The sequence below is a fragment of the Puma concolor genome, chromosome F2 (assembly GCF_028749965.1).
Source record: "Puma concolor isolate L17-30 chromosome F2, mPumCon1.1.hap2, whole genome shotgun sequence".
Lineage (NCBI taxonomy): Eukaryota > Metazoa > Chordata > Mammalia > Carnivora > Felidae > Puma > Puma concolor.
The window spans coordinates 45,462,829-45,478,086 of NC_141684.1; the positions used below are offsets into that span (position 1 = coordinate 45,462,829).

The 15,258-nt window shown below is 40.2% G+C and overlaps 1 protein-coding gene and 1 long non-coding RNA gene across 2 annotated transcripts in view; one reads left to right on the plus strand and one right to left on the minus strand.

The window, feature by feature from the left end:
• LRRC69 (leucine rich repeat containing 69) overlaps window positions 1-2,158 on the minus strand; it is a 79,074-nt gene extending 76,916 nt beyond the window's left edge. The window contains 1 exon segment of the mRNA XM_025922890.2: window positions 1,928-2,158. Coding sequence (XP_025778675.2) covers window positions 1,928-2,110 — 183 coding nt within the window. The 5' untranslated portion in view covers window positions 2,111-2,158.
• A 67-nt stretch (window positions 2,159-2,225) lies between these two features.
• LOC147571999 (uncharacterized) lies at window positions 2,226-13,810 on the plus strand. The gene is made up of 2 exons (XR_015246620.1): window positions 2,226-2,279; window positions 13,458-13,810. It is a non-coding gene; the product is annotated as an uncharacterized LOC147571999 (long non-coding RNA).
• The last annotated feature ends 1,448 nt before the right edge of the window (window positions 13,811-15,258 follow it).

Here is a 15,258-nt window from a genome sequence, read left to right on the forward strand (position 1 = left end):
AGATTTAACCACAGTTATAACTGACTATACTGTAAACGCTCTACATGTTATCAAAGTAACAAGTTTAGGGGCACCTGGATGACTCAGTCAGTTAAACATCTGACTCTTGATTCTGGCTCAAGTCATGGTTTATGAGTTCGAGCCCCACATTGGGCTCTGTGCTAACAGTGAGGAGCCTGCTTGGGATTCCCTCTCTCCTCCTACCCCGCTTGCTCTCTGTCTCTCAAAATAAATAAATAAACCTTAAAAAAATTGTAAAGTAACAAGTTTAAAATTTTTGGTGGGGAAGAGGGAAGGAGAGCTGACGATGGAGTAGAGATGCTAACATTGTCATCTTACAGATGGGGACTAAAAAGAGACTGTAGTTGGGAAAAGCAGAAATGAAGATGCAGTAATATTAAGTTTAAAAGATAGCTATGGAGAAACTAAATATGTTGTATTTGGAAGAATGAAGAACAATGATATCTAAAATGCACAAATCAAGGGGAAAAAAAGATGAGTGAAAAATGGTTATATATGGGGGCGCCTGGGTGGCGCAGTCGGTTAAGCGTCCGACTTCAGCCAGGTCACGATCTCGCGGTCGGTGAGTTCGAGCTCCGCGTCAGGCTCTGGGCTGATGGCTCAGAGCCTGGAGCCTGTTTCCGATTCTGTGTCTCCCTCTCTCTCTGCTCCTCCCCCGTTCATGCTCTGTCTCTCTCTGTCCCAAAAATAAATAAACGTTGAAAAAAAAAAAATGGTTATATATGGAGATCAGAATTGGAAATGGGGGAGAGTGGGACAGAAGGTAGTAGCTTTTTCTTACAGGGTTTTGTGGTTTTTGATTATCTTCAAACAATGCACTGTGTTACTTTAATGGAAAAAAACAAGCAAGTAGGGGGGAGAAAATTAGCTCATGGCTCAGTCAAATTCTAAATTCTTCTGTATATAAACTCCTCTCTCCTATCAGAAAAGTCCAAATCCTCATCCTATAACCATATATATGCACTTCTGGAAATTATCATTAAAGGGAGGAGTTTGTGAATATTACTCTTATTTTTGGCAAAGACTCAACCACAGATTGCAAGTTCAAATGATTTTAGGAGCCTAAAAGGAAATGAGGTAGGTAAGAAAATAGACGGGTTTTTTTGTCTTTTGTTTGTTTGTTTTGTAACTCTGAACTCAGAACTAGTGAACTGCAACGACTTTACTGTTTATAGGTTCTTTTAGTGCTTGGTAACAGTTTAGAAGTGAGAAAAAGAAAACCACAAGTTAATATCCCTTGCTTTCTCCCAACCTCAAGATTTCTAGCAGCTGAAGTTTCACATTGTTGGGCAGAAATATTTAACACGAGCATCTGGGATTTATTCATGTCAACTGTTGCTCTTTAAGAAGGGTGTTCTTTATTTAAAATACTAACCTTCCCTAAAAGACTGCTTCAGAAGAAATGAATGTCTCCTCCTTCCCATTCCCTGCCAGCACTCCCATTTCAAAGTTCAGCCTGCTCTAGGAAATTGAAAAGGAACCCCTTTCCTACAACCCCAAAGCCTCTTCCTTCAATATGCAAAAGCTTCAGGATAGTCCCCAAGGTGAACAACATCTCTGGGATCCTCAACCTCACTTCCAGATGGAGCCCCCAAGGTGGACAAGCAGATCCAGTTTCCCAACCCTTTTCCAGATGACAGCCTCCAGAAAGATGAGTGTGTCAGAGATCTAATCCTCTGATTCCAGATGTGGGCCAAAGAGCACATGAATAAGTTGAAACATCTTCTCCCCTACCATATGTAATCCCCTAAGGGAGAAAGCTTTTTGATGCCTCTCCAATAACACTCCACAGTAAATCTCCCCAGAGCTACGTCTCCAGAGATCAAAGCCTTATTTTTCTTTCACCTCTTTTCTCTTTTCCTGTTTTCCAACCTCAGTCCAAAAAGATATGCTATTTATTCCTCACCTGGGTCAAGGTGCTTATCTCTGAGCACACCTTGGAAATTCGGTTATTCTGAAGGTTTAAGGTCTTGAGGCCAGGCAGTTTATCTAATGATGAGGGCATCTTTGTAATCTTCTTCCCACTCAAAGTAACAATCTTAGTATTTTTACCACCTTTCAGTGCCCTTACTAACATCTTTTCAGTCATGGCCTTAGAAAAGAAATAGAAAAGGGAGAAGGTAATCACTAGGGATTAAGTTACTTATTGTGCATCTTTAGAACCTTTAATGACAGAATTAGGGTGTCATGGAAACAAAAACATTCTGAGATGTACCATGTTGAAGACGGGAGACATCAGATAGTTTCCTGTGTAAAAGGTACGGATAGGAAATAGCTGACTCTTCATTTAAAGCAGTTAATGTATAAGATGAGCCTACGATACTTTATGCCAGAGACATGGATGTTATCAGACTAATGAGATCACATCAAAAGGACACAGAAATCAACTTCTAGGGACTCCCATTGGTCTAAAATGGAAAATTTGAGGATCATAAGGAATAATCTAGAGTGAAACACGTAAAAATACATTAAAATCTGAGAGTTCATACTGGTATTTTAAAAATAAATGTGTTGATTACACAGGGATTGCTAGGGAACCAACTCATTCATAAGTATGAAAATTGATAAATGAAAAAAAGGAAGCATTCTGCTTTTTCAGCACAAAGTTCATTTGAGTGTAATCTAATAGTTAACAAAGTTCCTATTCAAAGAAAAATTGAAGCTAATAAATGAGGAAGGAAAAATTGATTTAGGAAAATCACAATTTTTGCAGATCCTAGTAAAAAAACAGATCTAAGGAAATATGATAATTGGATGCTAAAAGCATTAGGTATGAGGTTGATGAGAACTTCATAAGTAAGAAATCAGGCTATAACTTAAACTCGTAATCAATTTTAGCATCGTTACAATTGAGACAGTCACGTTATAAGTCTCATGGACATGATACAATAAAAAGTACTCAGCACCACCTATGAAATATTATTGCCTAAAAATTGAACCTTGAAGCTAATCAACTGTCCAGACAAAACTACCACTTACAGAAAATATGATGACGGGAAAACAAGCTAAATTCATCTCAGGGAAGCAGTGAGCCAAATCTAGAACACAAGGAATTCTACGGGGCAAAAATGACACGAGGTCTGACCAACAAATCCATGGTATTAATAAAAGGGAGGAGAAACTGTCATGAAATAACAGCCAAATGCAGTATGTGGACCTTGTTTGGATTCTGATTTGAATAAAAATACTGTGGAGTGGTTTGGGGAAATGTGATCACGGACGGGTTATTAGATGATAGGAATTGCTAATTCTGTTATCTGTCATAATGGCGTGCTGGTAGTGTTCTTAAAAATGTACTTAACATCTAGAAATGCATCTGAAATTTGCAGGTGAAATGACATGATATCTTGAACTTCCTTTAAAATAACTTGGGTGTGGGGAGTGAGTGAAAAGAAACAGATCTAACTTATTGGTGCCCCATAATGGGTACATATGAGTACATTATACTATTCTCATTATTCAGAGAAAAGATTAGGACAAAGACAAAAATAACGGGAATGGGGAGGAGCTGAAACCAGTGGTATCTGATTACTATTAGAACTCCACTTGAGGGGTGCTGGGGTTGCTCAGTCATTTAAATGACCGACTCTTGGTTTCAGCTTCGGTCATGATCTTGCAGTTTGTGAGTTTGAGCCTAGAGTTGGGCTCTGCACTGATGGCGTGGAGCCTGCTTGCAATGCTCTCTGCCCCTCCCCCACTCTCGTTCTCTCTCCCTCTCTCTCTCTCAAAAATAAATAAATTAAAAAAAAAAACACTCGATTTGAGTCCATATGAGGCTTGGAGGCACTTGGGTTATTTGGGTTATATAAATAAATATGCCTGTTTTGGTTGTTGATTTCCAAAAACTTAAACACTATAAAATATATACTGTATTGAAAGTATTCAGGACACAATTCAATCTTTTCTTTGTAATTCACAAATCACTTTATTTATTTATTCAACAAATATTTAAGGAGCACCTACTATATGCTTAATACTGTCCCAGGCACTGGGGAAATTAAAAGTGAATTAAAAAGACAAAAATCCCTCTGTCAGTGAATTTACTGTCCCAGGCACTGGGGAAATTAAAAGTGAATTAAAAAGACAAAAATCCCTCTGTCAGTGAATTTACATTTTAGTAGGGGGAGAAGAACAATCAAGATAAATAAGTAAGTCTAGTATGTTAGATGGCATTAGGGAAGGGGAAAAGGAACAAAGCAGGTAAGGAAAATAGGGAATGTGAGAGTGGGGAGTTTGCAGTTCTAGACAGGACGTCCGGAGAAGGCCTCCCTAAGAGGCTGCTATTAGAGGAAAGAGCTTTTCCAGTAAAAGAATAAAGCAATGCCCAAGTCCTAAAGGAGAATCATTGAATTTTTAAAGAGTCTTAGGTGCATCAGTATCATCATAACAGTAAAACAAGAGGTGCTGATTAATAGTGACTTCCAGTTGCTAGAGTAAAATCATTTTTCAGCTACTTAATCACTGCGCTTTGGTTTATCTCTTCCAAACCTATCTTCCAGCTTCATTACTCTGACACTTCAGCGTTTCCTAGGAACAAACATGTTACTATCTAAACAAACTAATCATGAGACATAAAAAAAAAAAAAATCTTATGGACACTCATCTCCTCTGAAATAATTCTATGTGGCCAGGACACCAGCTGACACTACCCAAACACGGGTAATTTGATTTAAAGGGGTAAAACAGGCCACTGCAAGCTGATACTGCTTTCTATTAATTTGCTTAACCTAGAAAATCTGGTAAGAATTCTTGATTCCTCCTTCTCTCTTCCAACATGCAGTCAGCCCCATAAATGCCACCTGTTCTGGTTATCCATTGCTAGGTAACAAACCACTGCAAAACATAACAGCTTAATACATTTATTTTATTCACAAATGTAGAATTTGGGCAGAGCTTAGTGGAGAAAGTTTATCAGTGTTGCTCTTGGTGACATCTGGGGTGACTCAAAGGCTGAGGTGGAGATCATGTAAAGACTCATTCACCTGTATCTGGTGGTAGGTTCTGGGACCTTCAGGCAATCAGCTAGAACACCCCCACATAGCCTATCCAAGGGGGCCTGAGCTGCCTGGCAGCATGGTGGCTTAGCTCTGAGAGTGAGCATCTCAAGCGAGAAAGTGAAATGGAAGCCTTATCACTTCATGACCTAGCTTCAGTATCAGGTAGCTTCACTTGTGCCACATTCTATTCATTAGAACTCAAGTCCCTAAGAACGGCCCATATTCAAAGGAAGAAGAACTAGACCCCACCTCTTGATGGTAAGTGGACATATCTTAAAATCCACCCCAGTGGGCCCCTTTCTCCCAAGAGCCCCCTTCCCCAAAACTTTGTTGAGAGCATCAGATTACAGAATCTCGTCATCTAAATCAAGTAACAAGGGTGGATGCAGCTCCTTAAAGGCAGTTCTTTGAGTCTGTTTCAGGGACAGTCCATCTTGATCTGAAAACCTAGGAACTGAAGAGACAAGTTATCTCATCCTCAGGTACCCAGAAATTAACAATGGGTGAACCATAGGACAGGCAATAGCACCACTCAAAAAAGGGAAAAGTTAGAGGCACAAGGCAGCCCTGGTTCATAACAATTCTGGAACTCAACTGGATACATGTTGTCAGATCCCTGATTAACGTTCAGCCCTACTGCCTGGGACTGGTTCTTGGTCTTCTCTCTGGGCTCTTGAATTATCTTTCCTTCTTCATAGAACATAGCTCATGTTTGCTATTTTTTTCTCAGACTTTACCCTGTCCATAGAAGTTCAAGGCTCCAAAGGTCTTCTCATGTTTTTTTTTTTTTCTTTTTTAAGTATATTCGCCAAGTTGTGCCACCATCACGATCAATTTTAGAACTCTTATTGCCCAGGGGCGCCTGGGTGGTGCAGTCGGTTAAGTGTCCGACTTCAGCTAGGTCACGATCTCGCGGTCCGTGAGTTCGAGCCCCACGTCGGGCTCTGGGCTGATGGCTCAGAGCCTGGAGCCTGTTTCCGATTCTGTGTCTCCCTCTCTCTGCCCCTCGCCCATTCATGCTCTGTCTCTCTCTGTCCCAAAAATAAATAAACGTTGAAAAAAAAAAAAAAAAGAACTCTTATTGCCCAAAAAGAAGCCATGTGTCCTTTAGCAATCATCCTCCCATTTTTCCCACCCACTCCAGTCCCAGGCAGCCACTGACATCCTTTCTAGCCCTGTAGATTTGCCCATTTTTGACATTTTTCTATAGATGGGATCATACACATTGTCTTTGCGACTTTCACTCAGTGTTTCTGAGTTTCATCGTGCCACAGCACGTACCAGTACTTCGTACCTTTTTATTGCCTAACAAGATTCCATCGTAGGTCTCTACTACTTTTATTTATCCACTTACCAGTTGATGGACATTTAGGCTGTTTCTACTTTTCAACTGTTGCATATGATGCCATGGACATTTGCGTGCAGTTTTCTTGAGTGTCTATCCAGAAGAGGAATTGCTGAGTCATAGAGTACTTTTGAGGACCTGGTTGACGGTTTCCCAAAGTGGCTGCATCAGTCTACCTTCCTACCAGCAGCATGTGAAGCTTCATCCTGTCATTTTATGGTGTCACATTTGAGCCAAACTGATACAGTCCCTTTTAAAACTTTGTAGGCTTGTCTTGAGTTTACAATTCTCTTCATCCAACAGAAGCCACACCCAGAATGTCTTTGCAAGAGCTCCTCTCTGTTTTGGTTTCCGTGAGACTACTGCGGGACAAAAGCCTTAAGAACTTGAGAAGCTCTCTCATGTGTTGACTAGAAAGCATCTTTCATCCTCTTGAGGTCTCAGCAAAGGTCTCAACATGCCCGTGGCTTCTTCTTCAGACTTCATTTTCCTGACAGTTCCCTGATTTGTTCTCTGTCTGGAACTCATGTAATTTTAGCAACATTTACTGTCTGGAGAGGCTATGAATAAGAAAATTTTATTTTTCAAACCTCCCAATTTGTGGCTCATTTACAGTTCTTTTTGCTTGCCTTTCTCCTCTTTTACTATAGGCACCTAGAAGAATCTTATACCTTCAATATTCTGTCTAGAAATCCCCATAGGTAGATCATCCAGTTAATGAGGTATACTTTTTATTTTCCATGTTAATGCTGCCAGCATCATTGCTAAACTTCCTGCTACTGTGTACAAGAGTCACCTTTCTTCCAACAACATAACAATAACATTTCCAGTAATATCTCCCTCATATTCTTTTAAACCCTCACCAACACCTTCCTGGGGTGGCATCAGGCTCCTGCTAACAGTCTCTTCAAGACCCGTCTGACTTACCCTGAGGCCCAGTCCCAGAACCCATTACATGGCTTAAGTTTTTTGTTACAGCAGCAAATTTTGTATCAGAGAAAAAGACCAACAAGAATTATATAGACTTTGGCCTGAGATAATTATGGGAACCGTGTAAGCCATCTATGTAGGGCTGTTGCTGATGTGTGGTGCTGTGCCTGACCCAGGATTCAGAGATGCTGAAGGAGATCTGGCAGAAGTCGGGGAAGCCACAGGCTCAATGGTTAATTCACACCAGAAGTGAGCCAGCAGATTCGCAACAGTACGCATGTTACTTGATGCCTTCACAAAAACTTTCCAAGCTTCCGCCAGACTTGTGCCTTCCACATTTTGTGCAAAATGTCTCTTGTGGCCAGGATTGGCCTGAAACTATGCAGGGAAGGGGATTCTGAGATATAATCTGAGCTTAGTTAAACTGATCCAGTACAAATCCACCATCACCATCACCATCACCATAGAAGCACACATCTATCTGCTTCTTTCTACTGCTGCTATCCCAGTCCAAAGTCTCCTCATCTCTACCTTATTCCTCACCTCATCTCTCCTTATCTCTACCTATTACCACTTCCATTACGTATTCTGCCACTCTGCCATTACATACACTGTCGCTGCCATCAGTCATCTTACAATACATCTTCCTCGACAATAAATCCATAACCCTAAATAAAATCTTTCAGTGGCCTCTCATTGCTTAGAAGTTAAAATCCCAACTATTGAGTTGGGGCTCAAAATACCAGTCTAGCCCCAGTTTCATTCTGTGTTATTTCCTTTCACAAACCTAGTATGCTGCCGTTAGAAGACGACTAGCTATTCGTCAAAAGCATCAACTGTATTTAGTCCTTTGCTTCTGCCATTCCTTGTGCCTGTATGTCTTTGCCACGCACCTATCTGCCTAACTGTCCCTAATCCTTCGAAGAATCTGATCAAGTATTTCCCCTATCATTTTCCTTGACCTTCTCTCCAAGCAGAATTGCTTCCATGTTTGTTTCAAGAAGACTTTGTACAAACTCTAATTTAACACTTAATACTTTGTATTATTGTTCTTGTCATATTTCTCCCTTGCTATACCTTTGAACTGCAATCTCTATCACCATGCTTGGCATAGAGCAGGACAACATTTAATTTAAATGTTCATTAAATGAAATTGAATTTTATGGCTAGGGGTTGTCTAAAAGAGCACCTTATGTAAAATCTATTAGTAGCATAAATCAGTGTTCATGAAAATATAGAAGAAAAGACATGTGAAGGCACAGAAGTTAAAAACACAGAGTAACAGGGAACATGGGTGGTTCAGTCGGTTGAGCATGCAACTCTTATTTTGGGTAAGGTCATGATCCCAGGGTCGTGGGATCGAGCCCCATGTCAGCATGGAGCCTGCTTAAGATTCTCTCCTTCTATCCCTCTTTCCCTCTCAACAGTTCACACTTTCTTTCTAAAATACAATACAAGGGGCACATGGGTGGTTCACTAGGTTAAGCGTTTGACTTTGGCTCAGGTCATGATCTCATGGTTCATAACTTCAAGTCCCGCATCAGGCTCTGTGATGACAGCTCGGAGCCTAGAGCCTGGTTCGGATTCAATGTCTCCCTCTCTCTGCCCCTCCCCCACTCACTTTCTCTCTCTCTCTCTCTCTCTCTCTCTGTCTCTCTCAAAAGTAAATAAACATTAAAAAGATTTTTTAATGCAATTAAATAAAATTAAAATAAAATATAAAACAAAAACTTTGAGTAACTATTTGTTAGGCACTGTCCAAGATGCCTTGTATACAAATATGAATAATAGTCATTGTCTTCAAGGGGCATAAATCTAGAGGGAAATTAGAAGTGTAAACAGGTCATTCATTCCTCAGGTATTTATCATTTTTCAGTTTTACTTAACATTGTACAAGTTTAAGATGTACAAAATAATGACCTGATATGTGTATATGTTGCAAAATGAATACCACAATAATCAAATATTTATTAAGTGCCCATTACATGCTGGGTACCATTTTGCACTGAGGCACCTTGTTGGCTCAAGGAAGATTTTCTGCTGTTGACTGCTGAGTCCAGTCATAAGGGGTTAAAAAGAATTAACCAGTTGACAAAATACATGTGTGTGGGGGGGAGGGGATGTATTTCAATAAAAGGAGTGTGAAAAAAATGTTGACAGGCATGAAATAATGGGGCCATAGGGAATATAAATAATTTGAGGGCATAATTCTAAAGAAAGAAGTGATGGGAAGTGATGCTGGAGAGGTACACAGGACTAGTCATGAAGGATCTCCCTTAAATGCCATGTTAAGGAGTGGACTTCATCCTGTAGGAACAGGGAGCGACTTGGCAAGTTTAGGTTAGGATAGGACTCAGATTTGCATTTCTGGCCGTTCACTTTGGCAGCATGAAGGAAGGGGGAGTTTCAGGGAGTAGCCCTGTGGGCAGGATGGCAATTTGACATCTGTGTACTATTCTAGGTGAGAGGAAAAAGGGATAGAGAAGAAATGAGAAGGTATAATGTGGGTAAGATTGCCGCTAGAACGTGATCTCGTAGGTACATTAGATGGGGTGAACCACAACTTAGGGTATGAAGTGGGGCAATGAGAGTTGGGTGGTATTTGGCAGGGTGAGGCTGTGGCACAAGCCCAGTTTCTGAAGGCATTAAAAATCTACGAAGAGGGGAGCCTGAGTGGCTCAGTCGGTTGAATATCTGACTTCGGCTCAGGTCATGATCTCACGGTTCGTGGGTTCGAGCCCCACGTAAGGCTCTGTGCTGACAGCTCAGAGCTTAGAGCCTGCTTTGGATTCTGTGCCTCCCTCTCTCTCTGCCCCTCCCCTGCTCATGCTCTCTCTCTCAAAAAAAAAAAAATGAAATAAACATTAAAAAATGTTTTTTAAATCTACAAAGAGAAATAGAGTAAAGGAGATGGGGTTTACCATTTCAGACCTGAGTTTTGACCTGCATCTAAACGTGTTCCCTAGAAACACCCAGCTAAAAGAGCTGTGAGTTCTGCTGTGTGGGTTGGCCCCATGGGATGTTGGCATCCAGAGTTTCCCACAACCAGAAACCAGTCTGTTTGCAGGCAAATTGAAAAATCACCAATTTTTTGAGACAGCCTCATCCTGTGAACTCAACGCAAGATGAGGAACCTTAAACTGAATGTTAATCTAGATGGAGCAAGTGACTTGTAAACTTCAAGTCAGTCAAACTGGCTTTATCTCTGCCCTCATCAGTAAAATAACAAGAAAGAATACCAATCTATCCCACTGAGACTGTATGGGAAACATCTAACTAATGATTATAAAATACTTTGGAAGTATACAGTGCTGTAGGAATGCTAAAATATATAGCATCCTAGAATCTAAAGGACTTTAAAACACTCAGTAATTACATTAATACATTGATTAACACCTAAAACACAAAAGAATCTGGCTCAATCCTATGACACAGGCCCCTATGACAAATTAAAGGATTTTCAAAGCTGCAAAAATGCATTAAAAACAGGAGTTCAGCAAACAGGTTATGGCAGAAAACAACACGCTTACTTGATTTGTTTTGGCAATCTTATCTCGTGATGAAAACATGGTCTGAAACTTGGGATAAAAGTTTTCAAACATGAGCAGATGCTTCATGTACTAGAATCCTACTGTAGAAATCTTCTGTCCTGTAATAAAAAAGGACATTGCCTCTGTCTTCGTTCATTTTCTTTTTAAATATGGAAATGGAAGTTTTGATTTCAAGGGTTTTGGATTCTCAGAAGCCTGCCTTCTGAGGTCAGCCTTACCACTCACTGGCAGTGTGGCTTAGCAAGTTGCTCGCTCCCAAGCTCTTCAAGTTTCATTCCCATTATGTCTAGTACAGGGATGAGAATACCAACCCGGCCTTCTGTGAGGGCTAAATAAGCCCACTTACGTAAAGCATTTAGCGCACATATAGTAAATGCTCAGTAAAAGGTAGTTGTGGTTTTTCTGGTACATTTTTCTTTTAATTTTTTATTCATTTATTTAAAAATTTTTATTTATTTATTATTTATTTATTTATTTTAAATTTTTATTTATTTTAAATTTTTAATTTTAAATTTATTTAAAAAATTGTTTTAAATTTATTTACTTTCGAGAGAGAGAGAGAGAGAGCGTGAGTGGGAGAGGGGCAGAGAGAGAGGTAAATAGAACATAAAGCAGGCTCTGAGCTCTACAGCACAAAGCTCAGCTCAGGGCTCGGACTCATGAACCATGAGATCATGACCTGAGCCGAAGTCGGACGCTTAACCGATTGAGCCACCCAAGTGCCCCTGTGGTACATTTTAAGTCAAGATCTCCACCTTTTGGGAAATCTCAGGTGTGCACGTACCATTCTTGGGACTGATATATGGTGCGAATATAAGCCTACTGTTCCAAAGACCGGTCTCTCTACCGTGACCTGCACTGCGCTGTCCTCTTCTTTATCCATGAGGTTAGAAACATTGGTGGTTCACAGGCTTTAACACAGCAAACATTTGTATGAAATTCAGTTATCAATTCTTAATTTTGCCAAGTAAAGTCATTTTTAAAAGTTCTCTTTCCTCTACTCCCACCATAATTTCATAAAAGGACATTTTAAACCCCTCTGGTAAAAAATGAATATAAATAAATTTATTTACAGTGAGTTTGCTTTATAAAAAATTCATCATCTTATACAAAATTTTATTTTCCAAATGGTATCAGCTTATACATCAGCATTTGATTACTAGGCTAGATGAAACTCTTAGATTCTACTTAAACACCCACATACAAATACACATATACATATATTTTGGAAGTTTCTACCAAAACTCAAATACACTAGAAAACAGAAAGAAGTAACCATCAAAAGTAGAAAAGAAAGGATTAGGAAAGAGAACAATAAGATGAAACCAAGCCCAGTAAGATAAAGATAGCTAAACATTTATAAAATCTAAAGATAGAATTAAAGAACAAAAAGGGGAATCTAAGTGGGATGTTATAATACCAAGCCAGATTTTGACTTGAGAACAAGGCATTCTTGTATCTATATATATACACACACGTATATTATCTTTTAAATTTTATTTAAATCCAAGTTAGTTAACATATAGTGTAGTAATGGTTTCAGGTGTAGAATTTAGTGATTCATCACTTACGTATAACACCCAGTGTTCATCCCAACAAGTGCCCTGTTTGATGCCCATCTTCCATTTAGCCCATCCCCCCACCCAGCACGCCTCCAGCAATTTGTTCTCTGTATTTAAGAGTCTTTATAGTTTGCCTCGCTCTATTTTTATCTTATTTTTCCTTCCCTTCCCCCGTGTTCATCTGTCTTGTTTCTTACATTCCCCATATGGGTGAAATCATGTCTTTCTCTGGCTTATTTCACTTAACACAATACATTCTAGTTCCATCTACATTGTCACAAATGGCAAGATTTCATTCTTCTTGATTGCCAAGTAATACTCCATTGTATGTATATACCACATCTTTTTTTTTTTTTATTTTTTTTTAACGTTTATTTATTTTGGAGACAGAGAGAGACAGAACATGAACGGGGGAGGGTCAGAGAGAGGGAGACACAGAATCCGAAACAGGCTCCAGGCTCTGAGCGGTCAGCACAGAGCCTGACGCGGGGCTCGAACTCACAGACCACGAGATCATGACCTGAGCCAAAGTCGGCCGCTTAACCAACTGAGCCACCCAGGCACCCCTATACCACATCTTCTTTATCCATTCATCGGTTGATGGACATTTGGGTTCTTTCCATAATTTGGCTGTTGCTGCTATAAACATTGGGGTGCATGTACCCCTTCAAATCAGCATTTTTGTATCCTTTGGATAAATAACTAATAGTGCAATTGCTGGATCATAGGGTAGTTCTATTTTTAATTTTTTGAGGAATCTCCATACTGTTTTCCAGAGTGGCTGCACCAGAGCGCATTCCCACCAGCAGTGCAAAAGTGAGACCGAGGCATTCTTGACGGAGACATGAAATTTATTTTCACAGACCAGCTGGGGGTGGTGGTGGACGAACAACATGCATGCTGAGTGCTGCCATGAGGAAAACCTGGCCCCGTGTTGACAGTTTTGATTTTTTTGAGAAGTGGAAATATGGATCTTAATTAAGTGAAATCTCCCAGTTTGTAAATACTATCAACTAATTCACTTTCTAATTTTCTTTACATCGCTGCATAGGTCAAACAAAATACCTCTTGGGTCACATTCAGCCCACCAGTTCGGAAGTCTGGTGGAGCAAGAGAAAAGGAGTCAAGGAGAACATCCTGAAAGACAGTCAAGGGAACAGGGGCAGCAAGAACAGAGCTGAGGAGGAGGAACCAGCAGAGTAGTGTGGTGAACAGCAAGAGAGAATTTCAAGGAGTGAGTGGTCTACAGTGTTAAATGCAGCAGAAATTTCCAGGAGGACATAAGAACAGGAAGGTGATCACTGGCACCGCTTCTAGAAGCAGTTTCAGTGCAGTGGTGGAGATTAAACCCAGACAGTTGTGGGCGTTCTTTGTGGAGCTTACCAAAGGTGTTTCCTTAATTCACATTAATTCACCAATATCATTTAAAAAATCAGTTAAGAATATCCCAGCCAAGCCTGAAAAATTCTATTCTGATCAAGAATCTTGACAGCTCAATTCCAAACAGAATATAAATGTCAACCTTTGAGATAACAGGAAGCTAAACAAATACTATGAGAATTTTCACTTTACCATCTCAGTGCTTCCTACGTGTCATAATGACCTACAAGCTACTGAAAATTCCTCCATGCTGAATACCAAGGGCAACAGTGAAACTCCCCCTCCTTCTAGCATCTCCGGGCTCTGCTTTGTGAACCACCTCGACAATCCCAATCCCACTTTCCCAAGAGAAATCAACAGCCTTTCTATCATGTCTGCCTCCCTTTCTGGTGACATACTAGCAAAAACATCCCCCCTCTCCCCCCACACACACACCACAGCAAAATAACCATTATTTTTATTTACCATAAATTATGCTATGAGCATATGCTAAAATGCAAGATGTGTTGTCTAAACTTTCATATTTTATTGTTCTACTAGGTAAATGTTATTATTCCTATTTTAGAACAAGCAAACTGGTGTTCTGAAAAGTTAAATTTATGCGCTTTTTTTTAAAGTTCATTTTTATTCGAGAGAGAGATGGAGAGTAAGTGGGGGAGGGGCTGAGAGAGAGGGAGACAGAATCCCAAGCAGGTTCCGCACTGTCAGCGCAGAGCCCGAAGCAGGGCTTGAACTCACGAACTGAGATAACATGACCTGAGTGGAAAGCAAGAGTCAGACACTTAACCTAATGAGCCGTCCAGGCACCCCAATTTATGCACAGTTTGAAAAGTTAGTTAAGTGCCAGTCAAGACTTAAATCTAGGTCTGACTCCAAATTCCAGTCTCTCCAGTACATGTGAAAATCCTTAATGATGTTCACCAATTATTTCAGCTGTCTTAAGGACACATGCATGGCAGGGCTATACCTCTGGGTACTTTCCTGTTTGGGTGAGGCCGTATGAAGAATTGAAGTCAACGAATGGAAACCAGACTGTTCCTTCTGAACCACAGAATTTATTTGTTGGAGTGAAACTCTCCAAGAAAAGTTTAAGATGGTGACAGCTTGGGTCCCAGAGTATACAGACATGGAGCACAGCTCCCAGCCAACTGGCAAAAACATAGCACACACAAGAAACACTCCTTTGTCGAACAAGCCACCAAGATTTTTGAGTTGTTACCACAGACTTAGTCTATCCTGACTACCACCAGTGGTCTCAAAAGTCAAATAAACACATCTCGCTGGGTCAGGATACAGTCTGAAAATAGAAGGGAAAAAAGAAGGTCCATTGAGCTTTTCAAAGGGGGTTCATGTAAAGTCTAGCTTTAGGCAGTTGACAAAGTTACAAAAAACAGACGAATAGCTCTAATGTGCCGCATTTTTATTCTAAATGGTTTTCCTTAAAACTTGCCAACCTCGTTAGCAGTACAACT